The 18,433-nt window shown below is 38.9% G+C and overlaps 1 protein-coding gene across 2 annotated transcripts in view; it reads right to left on the bottom strand.

The window, feature by feature from the left end:
- SNX4 (sorting nexin 4) overlaps positions 1-18,433 on the bottom strand; it is a 64,329-nt gene that overhangs the window by 6,150 nt on the left and 39,746 nt on the right. For both annotated transcript variants that reach the window (XM_032268294.1, XM_032268295.1), the window contains 5 exons: positions 17,097-17,158; positions 8,682-8,747; positions 6,302-6,391; positions 3,788-3,887; positions 649-794 (listed from right to left, as the gene is read on the bottom strand). In XM_032268294.1, the coding sequence (XP_032124185.1) occupies positions 649-794; positions 3,788-3,887; positions 6,302-6,391; positions 8,682-8,747; positions 17,097-17,158 (464 nt within the window). The remainder of the gene's footprint in view (positions 1-648; positions 795-3,787; positions 3,888-6,301; positions 6,392-8,681; positions 8,748-17,096; positions 17,159-18,433) is intronic.

Below are 18,433 nucleotides of genomic sequence, written 5' to 3'. Positions count from 1 at the left end.
GTGAAAAAAAAAATACAATCACTGACTTTGAAGGGCTTATAATTTACCCAGAGATAGTCATACAGAATAATCAATCATCTAATACAAAATTGCCATAGCATAGTGGCATGAATTAAATATTGTGATGTCCTGAGAAGGCTTCACAATGAAATAACACTTCAGCTAGGTACTAAAGGAGGGGCAGGAGGAGAACAAAGGGCAGAGGGAAAGTACAAAGGGTAGCAATCAGGAAAAGTACAAGAAAATAATATTATGAAGCCAAAAGTCTTTTATTTCTCTTTCCCCCAAACTGAAACAACTGTTTCTATAACATGATTTTTGATAACTCAAATTTCTTATTTATTTATACATATGTACGTACATACATACATACATACATATAAATAGAGTCAGGGTCTTCCTATGCTTCCCAAGCTGGTCTCAAACTCCTAGGCCCAAGCAATCCTCCCGCTTCAGCCTCCTAAAGTGCCAGGATTACAGGTGTGAGCCACTATACCCAGCCTGATAACTCAAATTTCTTAGGAATGCAACCACTGCATTTTAAAGGACAAGCTGTATTCAGGGATGCCAATGAAGCTGGGAATTGTTAAAAATAATCCGCCATATAGTCTACAAGTCTAGTTTACTTAAACATCTCAGCAACTTTACCTGCCTTCCAGATTTTTAGACTTTAGCTGTTGTTCTCCTTCATTTATTTGTTCTTCTAGCACCTTTATCCTGGCTTCTCTCTGCTCTGGAGTTTCTTGACCAAAGAGCTTGGTAGTCATTCCCTTCAAAGAGAATGTTCTCACAGTCTACAAGGAAACAGAAACAGATGAATGGATAAATAAAATGTAGTATACACATACAATGGAACATTATTCAGTCTCTAAAAGAATGAAATTCTATTATGTGCTACAACATGGATAAACATTGAGGACATTATGCTAACTGAAATAAGACAGATACAAACAAACAAATACTGTATGATTCCACTCATATATATGAGACACCAATACCTACATTGTATTAGGTATTAATAATCCAGAGATAATTTAAAGCAGGGGTTCCCCAACCCCAGAGCTATGTACTGATACCAGTCCATGGCCTGTTTGGAACCAGGCTGCACAGCTGGAGATCATTACCACCTGATCTCCACCTCCTGTCAGATCAGCAACAGAGGCATTAGATTCTCATAGGAGCATAAACCCTACTGTGAACTGCACATGTGAGAAATCCAGATTGTGTGTTCCCTGTGAGAATATAAAGGCTGATGATCTGAGATGAAACAATTTCATCCTGAAACCATCCCCAGCATCCCCCGCCCTGGTCCATGGAAAAACTGTCTTCCACAAAACAAGTCTCTAGTGTCAAAAAGGTTGGCAACTGCTGATTTAAAGTATACAAAAGGATATGCACAGGTTATATGAAAATACTATACCATTTTATATAAGGGACTTAAGCATCTGAGGATTTCAGTATCCAAGGGATCCTTAAACCAATCTCACTAAGGATATGGAGGAACAACTATGCTACTGAACTCAACACTTAAAAATGGACAAGATGGTAAATTTTATATTACAGATATTTCACTACACACAGACACACACAAAGAAAATAAAAACATTTGCCATATTTCCCCTAGGTCAGACAAAACCACCATAAACTTCACCACCAGGGGACTCTCATGATTTTTTAATTTATTTTTACAGAGTCATAGCCAAGAATCTTAACAGAATTTCTAACGCTGAAATAATATGGAGTAGTCAAAAAGGAGGAACTTCTAACTGTACTTTTTTTTGAGATGGGGTCTTGCTCTGTTGCCCAGGCTGTAGTATAGTGGCACAATTACGGCTCACTGCAGCCTCAACCTCTTGGAGTCAAGTGATCCTCATACCTCTGCCTCACAAGTGGCTGGGACCACAGGTGCATGCCACCACACCCAGCTAATTTTTAAATTTTTGGTGGAGACAGGGTCTAGCTATATTAATCCACACTGGTCTCAACTTCCTGGGCTCATGCCTCTGCCGCTAAAAGTGCTGGTATTACCGGCATAAGCTACCATACCCGGCTTGAATTTCACAAACAAATGTAAAACTTCCACATGAAATATTAGACAAGTTATTTTTTACTCTGTATGAATGATCATATTTTTTAAAATTACTATATGTTATAAAAAAGTAAATAAATTCACTAGGCAACTATGGAAATAAACCAATCTGAAGAAGCATATTTTGAAATCTGCATAGCTCACAGTCAAACCTGGGCATCTATTAATAAAACAGGACGCCTAAGTCCAAACATTGCAAGGCAGCCTCCAGTTTCACTGCTTTAATATTTCCTCACTCTCTGGAGTTGACTGAAGAGAACATTTTTCCCTTGACATGTAGGAGTAGAGAACTGAGCTCCCTGAAAATGGCCTGGGAACTTCTCCACTGTTTTAAAAATAAACCAAGGGCCTAGTTTATACATGTGTGTGGTTACAAGTCTTTCCCCACATATAACTATGACTTTTCACAGATGTAGCAAGTGGGTAATCTATGTAAAAAGCACTTTTAAAACTACAGTGCTTGTTAACTATCAAGAGACTGTTAAGTAGAGACATGGTTTACTACTTTCAGAATATGTTGCTCACCATGATAGCTAATTTATTGCAATGAAATAGCTGGAGAGTAGAAAGCTGATTATAAAAATGATCTAAGACTAATGCAATCAGATTCAGAATTTTCCTCACAAGAACTCACAGTAAGCATTAGAGAATAAAGTACATCAAAAGCTCCTTGTTAGGCGAGATGCACTGGTTCTAAGAGGGTACGGCTTTTCAAAGTCGACTAAAATTTCTACAAAGTACCTTGCAAATGTTAAACCTGATAAAGGCCATTGCATGTTTTTTCACTTGGATTTAGAAACTGAATGATAGGCTAGGCATGGTGGCCTACCCTGTAGCACTTTGGGAGGCTGAGGCAGGAGGATTACTTGAGCCCAGGAGTTTGAGACCACCCTGGTCAACATGATGAGACTAGTCTCTACAAAACTATAAACAAAATTAGCCAGGCATGGGGGCACATGCCTGTGGTCTCAGCTACTCAGGAGACTGAGGCAGGAGGATTGCCTGACCCTAGGGGTTTGAGGCTGCTGTGAGCCCTGATTACACCACTGAGCTCCAGCCTGGGCAACAGCGCCAGACCTTGTCTCAAAAAATAAAAATAAAGAAAAACAATTATTTTTGAGATGGAGTCTCACTCTGTCACCCAGGCTGGAGTGCAATGGCATGACCTCGGCTCACTGCAACCTCCACCTCCCTGGTTCAAGCGATTCTCTTGCCTCAGCTTCCTGAGTAGCTGGGACTACAGGTGTGCACCACAATATCCAGCTAATTATTGTATTTTTAGTAGAGATGGGGTTTTACCATGTTGGTCAAGCTAGTCTTGAACTCCAGACCTAAGGTGATCCTCCATCCTTGGCCTCCCAAAGTGCTGGGATTACAGGTATGAGCCACTGCACCCAGCCCAATAAATTTTTTTTAAAAAGAAACGGGATGATACTGATTACACCAGAGCAATGTTGGCAAAATTTCTTATAATTCTATACAGTACATGGTTTTAATGCCTTACATCTTTTTGTGTCAAGATAATAAAAGAATTATAAAGTTACTCACAAATTTTTCCCCTGTAAAAGGTACAGCCATCCTGAGTATTGTACCTGGAGCTGATTCCACAGGAATGAGTCACTCACTCAGAGTGAGTGCTTGTGAGGAAAATTCCATGTTGCTACAACAATACTACAGGCTGAAAAAGAGAGTACTTACCCCAGTTGCCAGTTCCTCACACTGCTGCTTCTTGGATGCTAAGTCCTGAGCAGCTATTTCCAAGTCATACTGCATAAGTTCATGTTTCCTGCACACAGCCCTACAGATGAAAAAATGTGCTGCCATTTAACTTTTTCTTTCTTTTAACATGTCAAACATTTTTTTCAGGGGTAGAGGAGAGCCATTCACAATGTCTTACTAGGGCAGAACGTGTGTGCCGACGATTTTCCAAGTTTAAAATGTAGCAGCCCAACATTAAAAATGGAATCTAGCAGAACCTAACCATGAAAACTTCATATATCCTTTTTTTTTTTTTTTTTTGAGACAAGGTCTCACTCTGTCACCTAGATTGCAGTGCACTGGTGCAATCTCAGCTTACTATAACCTCTGCCTCCTGGGCTCAAGCAATCCTCCCACCTCAGACTTCTAAGTAGCTGGGACTAAGGCGTGTGCCACCACACCCAGCTAATTTGTGCTTTGGCGAGCCTGGGTCTTGCCCATGTTGCTCAGGCTAGTCTCAAACTCATGTGTTCAAGCAATCCATCCACCTCGGTTTTCCAAAGTGCCAGGATTATATGTGTGTGAGCCATGGAGCCCAGCCTAGAAGAGTCTATTAGTTTTTATTATCATAAAAGTAATCCATGTTCACTGTAAGAAGAAAAGATTCTAATACAGCAATGCACAAAATAAAGAGACTGGGCACGGTGGCTCATGCCCGTAATCCCAGCACTTTGGGAGGCCGAGGTGGGTGGATCACCTGAGGTCAGGAGTTTGAGACGAGCCTGGCCAACATGGTGAAACCCATTTCTACTAAAAATATAAAAATTAGCTAGGCGTGGTGGTGCCTGCCTATAATTTCAGCTACTTGGGAGGCTGAGGCAGAAGAATCACTTGAACTCAGAAGGCAGAGGTTGCAGTGAGCCGAGATTGTCCCACCACACTCCAGCCTGGGTAACAGAGTGAGACTCAGTCCCCAAAAAATAAAAAATAAAAAAAGAAAGTTCAAGAACACTCTCTTTCCTCCAATCCCACTATCCAGACATAATGTGTGTTATCAGATAGTATATAGCCTTCCAGAATTTAGCCAGACATTTGCAAATACCATATCCATGCACCCCAAATGGTTCCTACATCTTTTATCACATGGCTTTATGCCCTGGCCATCTTTCCACATCAATATACATTAATCCTTTTTATAATTTTTTTTTTTGAGATGGAGTTTCACTCTTACTACCCAGGTTGGAGTGCAATGGCACAATCTTGGCTCACTGCAACCTCTGCCTCCTGGGTTCAAGCGATTCTCCTGCCTCAGCCTCCCGAGCAGCTTGGGATTACAGGCATGTGCCACCACGCTCGGCTAATTTTGTATTTTTAGTAGAGATGGGGATTTTCCATGTTGGTCAGGCTGGTCTCAAACTTCTGACCTCAGGTGATCTGCCTACCTTGGCCTCCCAAAGTGCTGGGATTACAGGCATGAGCTACCACACCCAGTCAACTTTCTTTTGCTTGGTGACTTGAAAATACATTAGTGAAACTTCCTACTACTCAAAACCCTAGAAGGAAAACAAGCTAACAATGTGCAGATGATTTCACACCAGTTACCATACAGGTAATAGTGCTGTTTTCCTAACAATTCTTATACTGCTTTTAAAAATGACAGGACAATGGTGATGCCTATAATCTCAGCACTTTAAAGGCTAAGGCAGGCAGATCACCTGAGATTAGGAGTTTGAGACCAGCCTGGCCAACATGGTAAAACCCCGTCCCTACTAAAAATACAAAAATTAGCTGGGCGTGTTGGTGGGTGCCTGTAATCCCAGCTACTCGGGAGGCTGAGGCAGGAGAATCACTTGCACCTAGGAGGCGGAGGTTACAGTGAGCTCAGATCACACCACTGCACTCCAGCCTGGGCGACACGGCCGAACTCCATGTCTTCAAAAAACAAAAAGTAACAGGAAAACTGACCAAAAGCCACCGATTCTGGGAAAATAATTCATTTTTCTAAATTGATTAGAAAAAATACATTAACTTTTTCCCAATCAAATAGGACTATCTAGAAGAGAATTCCCTTTGTCTCTGTAAAAGATACCATAAGAACAGATAACACAGTCCTTGTTACATAAGTTATACAACATACTAATAAGACACACAGACGTGGAAAAATATTACAGAATAAAAATAGCAATATATAACCTAGTAACAGATACTGTTACACACACTCAATCTGTATTTTGCTTCCAATCTTCAAACTGGAAAAAGTGGAAACAACAACATACAGACAAACTTGATGCCTGGGACTGGCAGGTTTTATCAAAATGATGTTTCAAGGGCAGGACTCATCTTACATGTTTATACCTAGCACTCTGCAATACAGAGAAATACAGTAATACCTCATTCATTATCTGAGGGAATGCATTCATTTAAAAAACACTTTATTATCTGTACTTTACAGTGGCATAGGAGGAGAGTGGTGAACAGCCCCCTGGCTGTGCCTGGAACTTTTATTAAACTTACCGCAATGCTTCTGCATAAAAAAGATACTCTTTTAACTGATCTGCATAATGTTCTTCATCTTCCAATATATCATCAATAGAAGATGCATACCTGTTAAAACACACACAGACACACACACACACACACACACACACACACACACACACACATTGCATAAATAGAGTTAATTTTATTGGAACACAAAATATTAGGGTTCTAGAGAAGTGTTGTAATCCTAGCACTTTGGGAGGCCAAAACGGGAGGATCACCTGAGGTCAGGTGTTCAAGACCAGCCTGGTCAACATGGTGAAACCCTGTCTCTACTAAAAACACAAAAATTAGCCATGGGTGGTGGCAGGCACCTGTAATCCCAGCTACTTGGGAGGCTGAGGCAGGAGAATCTCTTGAACCCAGGCAGAGGAGGTTGCAGTGAGCCAAGATCATACCACTGCACTCCAGCCTAGGTGACACAGCAAGCCGCTGTCTCAAAACAGAAACAAAAACAAAAAAACCCAGTAATTCTAAGTGTGCCCCACAATTTGCTACCCATCACTGATGTTATAAATACAGACAGTGAGAATTAGCATTTAGAATCACTGATAGCAATGTGTTAATTACCATGATGATTTTATTGAATTTTACCAAATGTTTTGGTCAGCAATTACTTGGAAATAAAAAACAAACAAAAAATGGTCCGTTTTTAGGCAGCTTAAGAACTTGCAAGACTATAATATCTTTTGTTCAAAGACATAAATAAAAGAGCTACAAAATCTACAGAAAGAATAAGAGTTTGGTATAATTGGTATACATATGTTCTTGGTTGCAATTATTTATTTATAATGCCAAAAAACTACAGAAGAAAAAGTAGAGTAAATAAAGATTATAGAAAATTTTAGAAGCTTATTTTACACTAATTCTTTTTCTCTTTTTTGAGATGGAGTGTCGCTCTTGTTGCCTAGGCTGGAGTGTAATGGAGTAATCTCAGCTCACTGCAACCTCTGCCTTCTGGGTTCAAGCGATTCTCCTGCCTCAGCCTCCGGAGTAGCTGGGACTACAGGCATGCACCACCATGCCCGGCAAATTTTGTATTTTTAGTACAGACAGGGTTTCTTCATGCTGGTCAGGCTGGTCTCAAACTCCCAACCTCAGGTGATCCATCTGCCTCTTCCTCCCAAAGTGCTGGGATTACAGGTGTGAGCCACCATGCCTGGCCTATACTAATTTTTAACAGCAACCTCTGTTTTGATTAGTACACCTCTTTGGTACTAAGCTTACTGGATAATGAAATGATCTGTACACCAAACCCCCATGTCACACAATTTACAAACCTGCACATGTACCTCCTGAACCTATGATAAAAGTTGGAAAAAATAAAATTAATTCAGTTGTTGGCTAGGTGTGGTGGCTCACACCACTAATCCCAGGGCACTTTGGGAGGTTGAGATAGGAGAATCACTTGAAGCCAGAAGTTTGAGACCAGGCTGAGAAACACAACAAGACCACGTCTCTGAAAAAAGAAAAAAAAATTTAAATTCAATCTGGGAACACTGGATCATGCCTGTAATCCCAGTACTTTGGGAGGCCAAGGCAGGAAGACAGCTTGAGGCCATGAGTCCAAGATTGACCTGGGCAACGTAGCAACACTCTGTCTCTCCAAAAAATAAAAATAATTAGCTGGGCATGGTGGCAAGCACCTGTAGTCCAAGCTACTTGAAAGGCTGAAGAGGGAGGCTTGCTTGAGCCCAGGAGGTTGAAGCTGCAGTAAGCTGTGATTGTACCAATACACTCCAGCCTGGCCAACAGAGTGAGACCTAGTCTCTTAAAAAAAAAAAAAAAATCAGTTGTTAGCTCTACAGTGTTTTTGGTTGATTGCTTATGGTTTTCTGTGTAAAAGATCTTGTCAACTGAGAATATACTTTTGCTTCTTTCTAGTATTTAGGCCTCTTAATTTTCTTGCCTAACTATACTGAGTAGGACCTCCAGTACAATGTTTACTAAAGCAGTGAGAGCAAACAACTTTGTCTTTTTCTTGACCTTAATAGAAAGCTTCAATATTTCACTATCAAGTACAATATTAACTATAAATTTTAGACTGAGAAAATTTCCTTTTATTCCTAGTTGATTAGACTTTTTACTGTAAATGGGTGTTAAAATTTGTTAAATACTTTTTCTGTATGTATTGAAATGAACATACATTCTAAGTTTTCATTCTGTTAAAATATGAATTAGACTGATTTTCAAATTTTAAACCAACTTTGCATTCCTGAGATAAATTTAAGTATGATATGTACATATAGAACGTTATATAAATGGCAGCAAACTTGATAAAAACAGAAGAGCCCCTAACACGCCACTACAGGACTTCACCTCAGGCTTCACATTAAGTTCTCTAGGTACTTACACATCCATATGATGACCAGCACTCTGTAGTCCATCACCCATTTCTTTTTCTATGGCACTCCATTCACTAGGGAGTACAAGATAAAACCAAAAGCAACATGCATTAGAGATATGGAATAGTATTAAATGGACTCTTTTCGAAATTCTTGTCTAGCTAGCTTTAAAAGAATGTATAGTACCCATATTTGGGTTTATTTTCTATAACTCAAATATGCTGTTTTCCCCTTAGGTTTAACAACTAAATGTAGTGAAGGCTTCAAAAGTTGATAGTTGCTGCTAAGTATAAGGTAAGTATCATACAAAACAGCTTCTGCTTATAGATAACATTCTCAGAAGGTTGATTTAAATCATTTGTAAAGCTTTTTAAAAATACGGATGCTAGCCCTACTCTTTACTTGATCAGAAGCTGTGGGGGTAGAGGGAGACATGTACATTTTAAAAACACTCCATGTATGGCTCTGATGAACACACTTGATTACACACCACTGTTCTAGTAGCTAACAGAAAAAAAATACAACTGTATAGAAACAATAGGTGCAGAGTAGTTTTAATAATAATATGCATATTACACAAGAATGCTACAAGAGCCACAGATTGTTTTGTTGTCATTTCTGTGAAATGCATCACATTAAAAATCTTTTTATTTAAGTTAAATATGCTTATTAAAGTAAACTGAGAAAACAAATCTATAATCCCAAATGCCAAAGGATAACATAATTTGATACAACTCCTTCTAGTCTTTTTATTTCTGTAATTTAAAGTAGCTGAGATAATATGGTATATGCAAGTTTATATCATGCTGTTTTTAATAGTATTTACACATACTATTAAAATAATTTGTTCTAAACATCATTTTAAATGGCAACTCACCATCTTTTTAACCATTTTCTTGGCTATAAAGGTTGTTTACAATTTTTCTGCTATTTAAAGAATGTATAATAAACATCTTCAATTCCAACATATCATAAAAAATAAAATAGTATTATAGTCTTAGTATAGATAAAAACTATATATCTTTTCCCTAAAAAGTTAAAAAAACAACCACACACAAAATTTTGTATACAATTTCAGAGACTTCAGACAATCTAAAATCCATCATCACCTCTTAGATCTAGAACTCGAACTAAAACACCAGCAGGGCCCCTCCTGCTCTAGTATTTTATAGCTCCATGAAAGAAAAAAAAGGAAAAGACTCCAGGGATGCCTGAGAGTCAAGATTTTGGACAGGAATGAAAAATATTATTAATTACAACAAAAAGAAAGGTTTAGAGCTAAATTTAGTCACCCAATCTGGTGTTCATCGAGGATAAAGTCTCCAGCCCCAAATAGGACTGTGGAAATAGGCTCTCTTTGTTTATATTTCTGTATGAGACTTCGTTTAAACATAAGAGTTCCATGCTAAAAAAAGGTTTGGAAATCAATGTCTTCATCTCTCCCCACAATTGAATAGACAGTCACGCCCAGAAACCTGATTTACTCAGTCAGGCAGCTCGTCAGAGACAGAGCTGAGCCTAGAATCAACCTCCAGCAGAGTCCTCTATCTACTAGTCCCAACTTAAGACACTTAACTTTTGTTGTTCTCTTAGTCAAAAGAGCTTTTCACCCCACTTACCATGCAAATAGCTAAAAAACTAAAAGTATAGAATCATTAAACACATCTTTGTGTCTTTGAGCTTTGAGGTATGTAACAAGTTGGTATGCCTTTGCACATGGCTTTTTGAAAGAAATTTGTTTGTATATTTTCCTGGAATCTCTTGAAAGGAACTGTAACACTGAATCTGGGAGAGACAGTTACTTTTGGTTGCTTCTATAAGGATTCACAACCTATGACTTAAGATGAATATTTTAAAATGTTCAATTTAACAGAACACAACATTTTAGGCTATTAGCTCCTGACTGCTTTCATCAGCTTTAAATGCATAGTTATTGGCACTTAAAACTCTTTCCCCCTTTTCTCTAAGTCTTCTGTAGAGGGAACCCCACTTATGTATTTAGTCCATTTCTGCACAGGTGTATCTGAAAGTTCCTGTCTGAGCACGAAACTAGTTCTATAAGCCCCTATGGGGAAGAGACCTTTTTTTGGCTTATCCTAAATTGGGTCAGGTGCTGTAACAGGGGAAGGAGGCTGAAAAAGGCCTAGAGATATAAGAGCACAAAATAAACTCCCCTCTTAAATGAACAAACAAACAAAACAAACATGCATTAGCAGCACCATGAACATACTACAAAATCTTCCCTGTTTCTTTTCTGTGAGACTAATTGCTGCTCATTTCTCACTTACATAATATTTGTCTCTTCTACTCATAGCTCAGTCTTTTTTCTTAGTCCATTCTCTCACTCCAACCTCCAATTTAACAAGCCATAATTTTACAAAAATTACTTGAGGAATATATTGAAAAAATGTCAATTAAGAAACAAAGCTGATAAAAACCAGCTTTGTATTTCTTCCCCTCTCAAACTGCAAATCAAAGAACAAATTAAGTTTTTTTTCCAATTATGTGACCCCCACACTTTTGAATTTTTTCATTATCCTTATAGGTCAGCAACACTGAAAAGATAAAAACCATCTCCCACAAACAGGTGCTGCTAGGCAATCCTTTCCACCGTCCTAAGTGATGCCGTCATCAGTGCTTCTCGAGCTGGGATGTTTTCATCATGGATATTAGAAGCCATATGATAGATACGGCACACTCTTTCTGAAGAATAAATTTTACTTAAACATTAGAGGGGAAAAATAAACTTTTAAAAATAAATATTAAAGTATCTGTGGACGTTATATAAAATACAATATAGATTTTGCATGTACTGACAAAACTCAAGCCTTCAGAGAGTTCCCACACTGGGTACAGCTGCCAATGCCCTGTGAATTGGTGAAGGGAGGGAAAGGAGGTTTTGTAGTAGGACAAATTTAAGTATTATCAGCGCCCCTCCTCCCAACCCTCTAAAAGAGAATTCTCTGCACTGTTTGAGACAGATTGCCCAATGTCATTCCCCTCAATCCTCACAACCACACAATTATGCAAACTTATTCTCAAAAAGACACCTACTTCATGGAGCCTTCTACAACTCACCTCTCCCCGCTTTAAGACAGCTCTGCACCTTCCCTGTCTTCTCCCTCTTCCATGCTCCTATCCCTCCCCTGTCCACTATCCTACCTCAGTCCCAGCCTCCCCCTAAAAAAGTCCTATTCCCCTTCAAAAATAACCACAGTTCATCTTTCTCCTCAGGGACTTTTTTTTTTTTTAATAATTTCAACTTTTATTTTAGACTCAGGGAGTACATGTACCTGTGCAGGTTTGTTACATGTATACACTGAGTAGTGCTGAGATTTTGGATACAAATGAGCCCATCACCCCATAGTGAGCACAGTACCCAATAGTTTCTCAATGCTTGTCCCCTCCTTCCCTCCCTGCTCTAGTAGTTCCCAGTGTCTACTGTTGCCAACTTCACATCCATGAGTAGGGACTTTCTTAAAAGACTAATCAATAACTTGTCTTTCCTTCCTTAATCTTTTCCTCTTATTCCTAGGATCACTAGGACATAACATCATAACACTGAAATTGCTTTCCAAATTCACACCAAAGATGTACTTACCCATTTTCCCCTTTCTCATCTAAACTCAATTTCCTTCTCTCTTTTTTTTTTTTTAATTGAGATGGAGTCTCACTCTGTCACCCAGGCTGGAGTGCAACGGCACAATCTCGGCTTACTGCAACCTCCGCCTCCCAGGTTCAAGTGATTCTCCTGCCTCAGCCTCCCAAGTAGCTAGAATTACAGGCACATGCTACCACGCCTGGCTAATTTTTGTATTTTTAGTAGAGACGAGGTTTCACCATGTTGGCCAGGCTGGTGTTGCACTCCTGACCTCAAGTGGTCTGCCCGCCTCAGCCTCCCAAAGTGCTGGGATTATGGGTGTGAGCCACCGTGCCCAGCCTAAACTCAGTTTCTCTACAGTATAACTCCGAGCCTTATTGAAATGTTCCCTTCACTTGCTTGACTTTGCATACTCCAGGTTCCTCATCAATTTCTTGCCTGATCCCTGAATGCAGGTATTCCCTAAGATGTGGCCCTTGGGTCTCTTGTAGGCTTGCTCTAACCCTCTAATACTATCACCTAACCCTACTTTTTAAAAAATCACTCTGTAATGACACACCTTGTATATAAAACTCACATTCTTACTAGCTTCTTAAATTCCTAATCCAAATTTCTAATTGCGTAATAGAAATCTTTAGTTAGAATGCAATTTATCTACAACCAAACCCTTTAACTCAAACCTCAAACCCACCATTCCACCTACATTTTCTATCACAATCCTCCTAGGCATTCAATTGCCCTCAAACTAAATCTGGGTAATCTTAGCACCTGCTATGGTAACAGGTGCTCAGTTACTGTGTGCTGAATGACTGAAAAAATCCATTGGTAAGTCTGTCACTTAGGCCTCCCTATTCTTTACTGGCAACTGCTCTAGTTTAGGTCTTGATTAAATGACCTCAATCACCTCTGGTCTCTCTGGCTCAGTTTTCATGAAATGTTTTTATTTATTTAACTATTTTTGTTTTTATTTTTTTGAGAGACAGAGTGTTGCTCTGTCATGTGGGCTGGAGTACAGTGGCGTGATCCCAGCTTGCTATAACCTCGAAGACCTGGGCTCAAGTGATCCTCCCACCTTAGCCTCCCAAGCAGCTAGGATTACAGGAATGTACCACCATGCCTGACTAATTTTTAAATTATTTTTGTAGAGATGGGGGTCTTGCTATGTTGCCACAGCTTGTCTTGAACTCCTGGCCTCAAGAGATCCTCCTGCCTTGGCCTCCCGAAGTGCTGGGATTACAGGCATGAGCCACCACACCCAGCCTCATGAAATGTTTTAAATGCAAAGTAGTTTTCTAATAATATATTAAGCTAGCAAAAAAAAAAAAAAAAAAAAAAAAAAAAAAAAAAGGACCTGTACAATATTTATCATGTGACATTAATGCAAATAATTTTCTGTAAAGTTTGATTCAACCAATTGATCTTTTGTCCACCTGCCTCTCAAATTAATAAAAACAAGTTCATTTACTATTAACTATAATAAATGTCCTACCTTTGAGAATGTTTGGTTTATGTTAACTTCCCCCACATGTCTCCTATGGGATAGTAATTTTTGTTTTTAAATAAGCATTGTTCTCAAGCTTAATTGGGTTCCAGTTTGAGTAATACTAAAAATCAGAGATGACTCGTGCATAAATCTAAAAGCAATTAATGTTAAGTCAGACAGCATGAGGTAGACTTCAAAAAATAGAAGACTATTTGTCTTTCTTCCCATTATACTATTCTTCAATGTTTGACCAAATATTTTCATATATTCCTAGTCCTAGTTATGAAGAGTTTACATTTTTATAATATCAATAAACTTCTCTTAATTCAAAAAGTCATATAACCCTGATCTGTCTCAACCTGCATTTAATTTTAATGTATTAATGAACCAAAGACATACAGATAACCTACTACTCTAATAAATGAATTAAATTTAAATCTCTATCTCACATCTTACATTTAAATAGATTCCAGATGAATCAAAAATTTATGAAACCACAAAATGTAGAAGAAATGAGAATTTTTTTTCTCCACCTAGAACCCTCCTGAGCAAAAATTTTTTTTTTATTTTTTGAGACTCTCCCTCTACTGTCCAGGCTGGAGTACACCAGCGAATCTCAGCTCACTGCAACCTTCATCTCCTGGGTTCCAGCGATTCTCCCACCTCAGTCTCCTGAGTAGCTGGGATTACAGGAGCCTGACTCCATGCCTGGCTAATTTTTGTATTTTTAGTAGAGATGGGGTTTCACCATGTTTCGCCAGGCTGGTATCCAACTTCTGACCTCAAGTGAATGCCTGCCTTGGCCTCCCAAAGTGCTGGGATTATAGGCATGAGCCACTGTGTCTGGCCGAGAAAATTTTAATAATCAAAAGTAGGAGGTCAGGTGCAGTGGTTCATGCCTGTAATCCTAGCACTATGGGAGCAACAGATCACGTGAGCTCAGGAGTTCGAGATCAGCCTAGGCAACATGGTGAAGCCCCATCCCTACAAAAAAATACAAAATTTAGCAGAGCATGTTGGTGTGTGCCTATAGTCCCAGCTGCTTGAGGGGTTGAGGCAGGAGGATCAATATAGCTTGGGAGGCAGAGGTTGCAGTGAGCTAGGATCATGCCACCACATTCCAGCCTTGGTGACAAAGTGAGACCCTGTCTTAACAAAACCAAACTGGGCCAGGTGCAGTGGCTTACGTTTGAAATCCTAGCACTTTGGGAGGCCAAGGCAGGTGGATCACTTGGGGTCAAGAGTTCGAGACCAGCCTGGCCAACATGGTGAAATCCTGTCTTTACTAAAAATACGAAAATTAGCTGGCTGTGGTGGCATGTACCTGTAGGCTGAGGCAGGAAAATCGCCTGAACTGGGAGGCAGAGGTTGCAGTGAGCTGAGACTGTACCACCGTACTCCAGCCTGGGTGACAGAGTAAGAGTCTGTCTCAAAACACACAATAAACAAAGTAGGAAAGGCCAGGTGTGGTGGTTCATGCTTGCAATCCCAGCACTTTGGGAGGCTGAGGCAAGAGGATCTTTAAAAAAAATAAAGGGTGGGGAGAGGGTGGGGAAGCAAGGTAAAGCAAATGAACAATGTAATGTATACAATGTCTCTCCCTCTTTCTTTTTGAGACAGTCTCACTCTGTCATCCAGCCTGGGGTGTTTCAACCTCACTGGGCTCAAGTGATCCTCCTACCTCAGCCTCCCAAGTAGCTGAAATCACAGGCATGTGCTACCATGCCCAGCTAATTTTTGTATTGTTTGTAGAGATGGGGTTTCATCATGTTGCCTAGGCTGGTCTCAAACTTCTAGAATCAAGCATTCTGCCCACCTAACCTCTCATGCCTGTTGAATAGGCATGAGTCCCTATACCTGGCCTCCCCTTTCACTTTAAAGAAAGGAAAAATGCATTTGTTTGTATGTTAATGTGTTCCATTATGGTGTTACTTTTTACTAGAAGGATATAAGAAATTAAGAAAGTGATAGTTATGTCAGAGCAGAAGACCAGAATAGGTGGCAGACAGGGATGAGGAGACTTTTCTTCTTCTTCTTTTTTTTTTTTTTTTGAGACAGGGTCTCACACTGTTGCCCAGGCTGGAGTACGGTGGCACAATCACTGTTCACTGTGGCCTCAACCTCCTGAGCTTAAGAGATCCTCCCAACTCAGCCTTCCAAGTAGCTGGGACGACAGGTGCATGCTACCACACCTGGTTAATTTTTAAAATTTTTGGTAGAGATGGGGACTCACTATGTTGCCCAGGCTGGTCTTGAACTCCTGGCCTCAAGTCATCCTCCTGCTGTGGCTTCCCAAAGTCCTGGGATTACAAGCATGAGCCATCACACCTGCCTGAGACCTTTCGCTGTATAAGCTTTTATTCCTTTTGAATTTTGTCCTACTTGAATATATGATCCAATCAAAAATATAAAATAAGCCATATTTTAAATTAACTCAATCAAAAGGACGTGTAATGGAACATTTGCAAGGATATTTTTCTTATAAAAAGATCCAGATAATAACTTCTAAAATGTCCCAACCAAAATAATGAACACATATGGAAACTCACGAAAGAAAAATGGTTCAATAATAACCAAAATATGCAAGTCATACAAACAAATATTCTAATTATCACTAATGTTATCCTAGGACTGAAAAACTCACTCTGCAAAAGCTTTTGTAAATTGTAAAATGACAAAAAGAAAGAAAGAGAAAATCACTAATTCTATAATCCAGTAATTTCCAATGGAATATTCCTAGGCATTCTGCCAAGAAAGCAAAAGGCCCCAACTGCTGCTTTAATCGGAGTAGTTTATTCTTTTTATCTGATCAATATATTGAACTTCCTCACTAATTTTTATTTAAAGAAAGGCTTTAAAATGAAAGCCTTGAAATGAAAGGCTTTAAAATGAAAGCCTTGTAGGACATTATTTTAAAGAAATAATCTTCTCACGCCAGGCGCAGAGGCTCACGCCTATAATCTCAGCATTTTGAATGCCAAGGCAGGCAGATCACCTGAGTTTAGGGGTTCGAGACCAGCCTGATCAATATGGTGAAACCCCCACCTCCACTAAAAATACAAAATTAACCAGGTGTGGTGACACACGTCTGTAATCCCAGCTACTTAGGAGGCTGAGGCAGAAAAATCACTTGAGCTGGGGAGCACAGGTTGAGTGAGCCAAGACTGCACTATTGCACCACCCTGGGTGAAAAGAGAGAAACTCCGTCTCAAAAAAACAAAAACAAACAAACAAAAAATAATCTTCTCTCCAGACTCATAAATTTTCAAGAATTATTATTTTTGGGCAAAAAGCTAATTAAAGATAATTATTTATTTTTAAAGTTTGTATGATGCTTACCTGAAAACTCGCCCATAATTCCCATGTACTTTATATACACCATAGAGTCGATCTGCTACTCTCTGAAATAAATATTTAATAGAAATTGCTTTTAGGTCAAAGTTATATCCTCATCTCCCCGCCCCCGCAAAAAAACCAAAAAACAAAAAAAAAAACAAACCCCAAACCAAAAACCATCCTTAGTACAATCAATTTGGAAACAGAAAAAAGAAAAATGGTAATCTCCAAAAATCCCATCCTCCCAAAACTAAAACCAGTGCTCCTGCCATATTTATATCTTGTACTTTTGTACTTCTTTTTACATAAAGTTTTAAATTACTATTTTTAAATTGCTTATAGCATGAGTGGTAATATGCTTACCCATGAGGTTAGTATTACCTTTAATAAAGACCACTATAAACAGTTGCATAAAATTCCACTAAGTAGTGTATAAAATATACAAGCATTCCTTGTTGAATAATCTTGTTGGAATTTAGTTATTCCTAATTTTTCAGTATTATAAAGGGTTATCTCTGAGAATAAGGCTTTTTCCTTCAAATTGTTTCTTTATAATAAAATCCCCAAAGTGGAATTAACCAAGGGAAGGGATACAAATATTTTTAATTCTATTGAGATATAGTTTTGTATATAAATGCTAAATACATGCACCACTAGTCTACTTTGTCAAAAGATAACTCCTTCTAATCAACACATTATTTGAATAAAAACAGAATTACAGTTTACATCACTGAAATGAAATGTGTATTGCAAATTAAATGTGTACTGCCTAGCTATTCACAGAAATTTTACACGTGAAAACAAAACCTCAATATGGTAATTAATTTGCTTTACATTCCCCCAAAGCATTATGAATACAAACTGGAAGACCAAAAACTCATCCTACAAAAGCTCTAGAAAAAGCTCTGGTATACAGTTTCTAAATATAAGCTCTAAGGATAAATTATCTCCCTGATTCCTTACTCAAACACAAGTATGAGGAATTAGGCATTCATGATAGAACAAATCAACCCTTTCAAGATCTCACCTGACAGTGACAGAATTGCCAATGCAGATACTTCAAGCAGGTGTATGAGTATCATAAAATGTTTTCCATCTATCATTGACCTGCTCTGAAGAAACACATATCCACTAGACAAGAGGTCTGCACAATACAGGTCTGCTGCTTGTTTTGTAAATAGAGTCTCACTGGAGCACAGCCAGGCTCACAGTGGAGCTGAATAGATGCAACAGAAACCATAAAGCAACCAAACTGAAAACACCTCCTTCCTATCTCGCCTCTGCACTAGAATCAGCTTTCAGGACAAAGCTCATAGTCATTTCTACTTGAAACTCTTACT

The sequence above is a fragment of the Sapajus apella genome, unplaced genomic scaffold, assembly GCF_009761245.1.
Source record: "Sapajus apella isolate SASKATOON/1434 unplaced genomic scaffold, GSC_monkey_1.0 scaffold178, whole genome shotgun sequence".
NCBI classification, from domain to species: Eukaryota; Metazoa; Chordata; class Mammalia; order Primates; family Cebidae; genus Sapajus; species Sapajus apella.
Note: the sequence above shows the minus strand (reverse complement) of the source record. Positions and strands in the feature narration are given on the sequence as shown.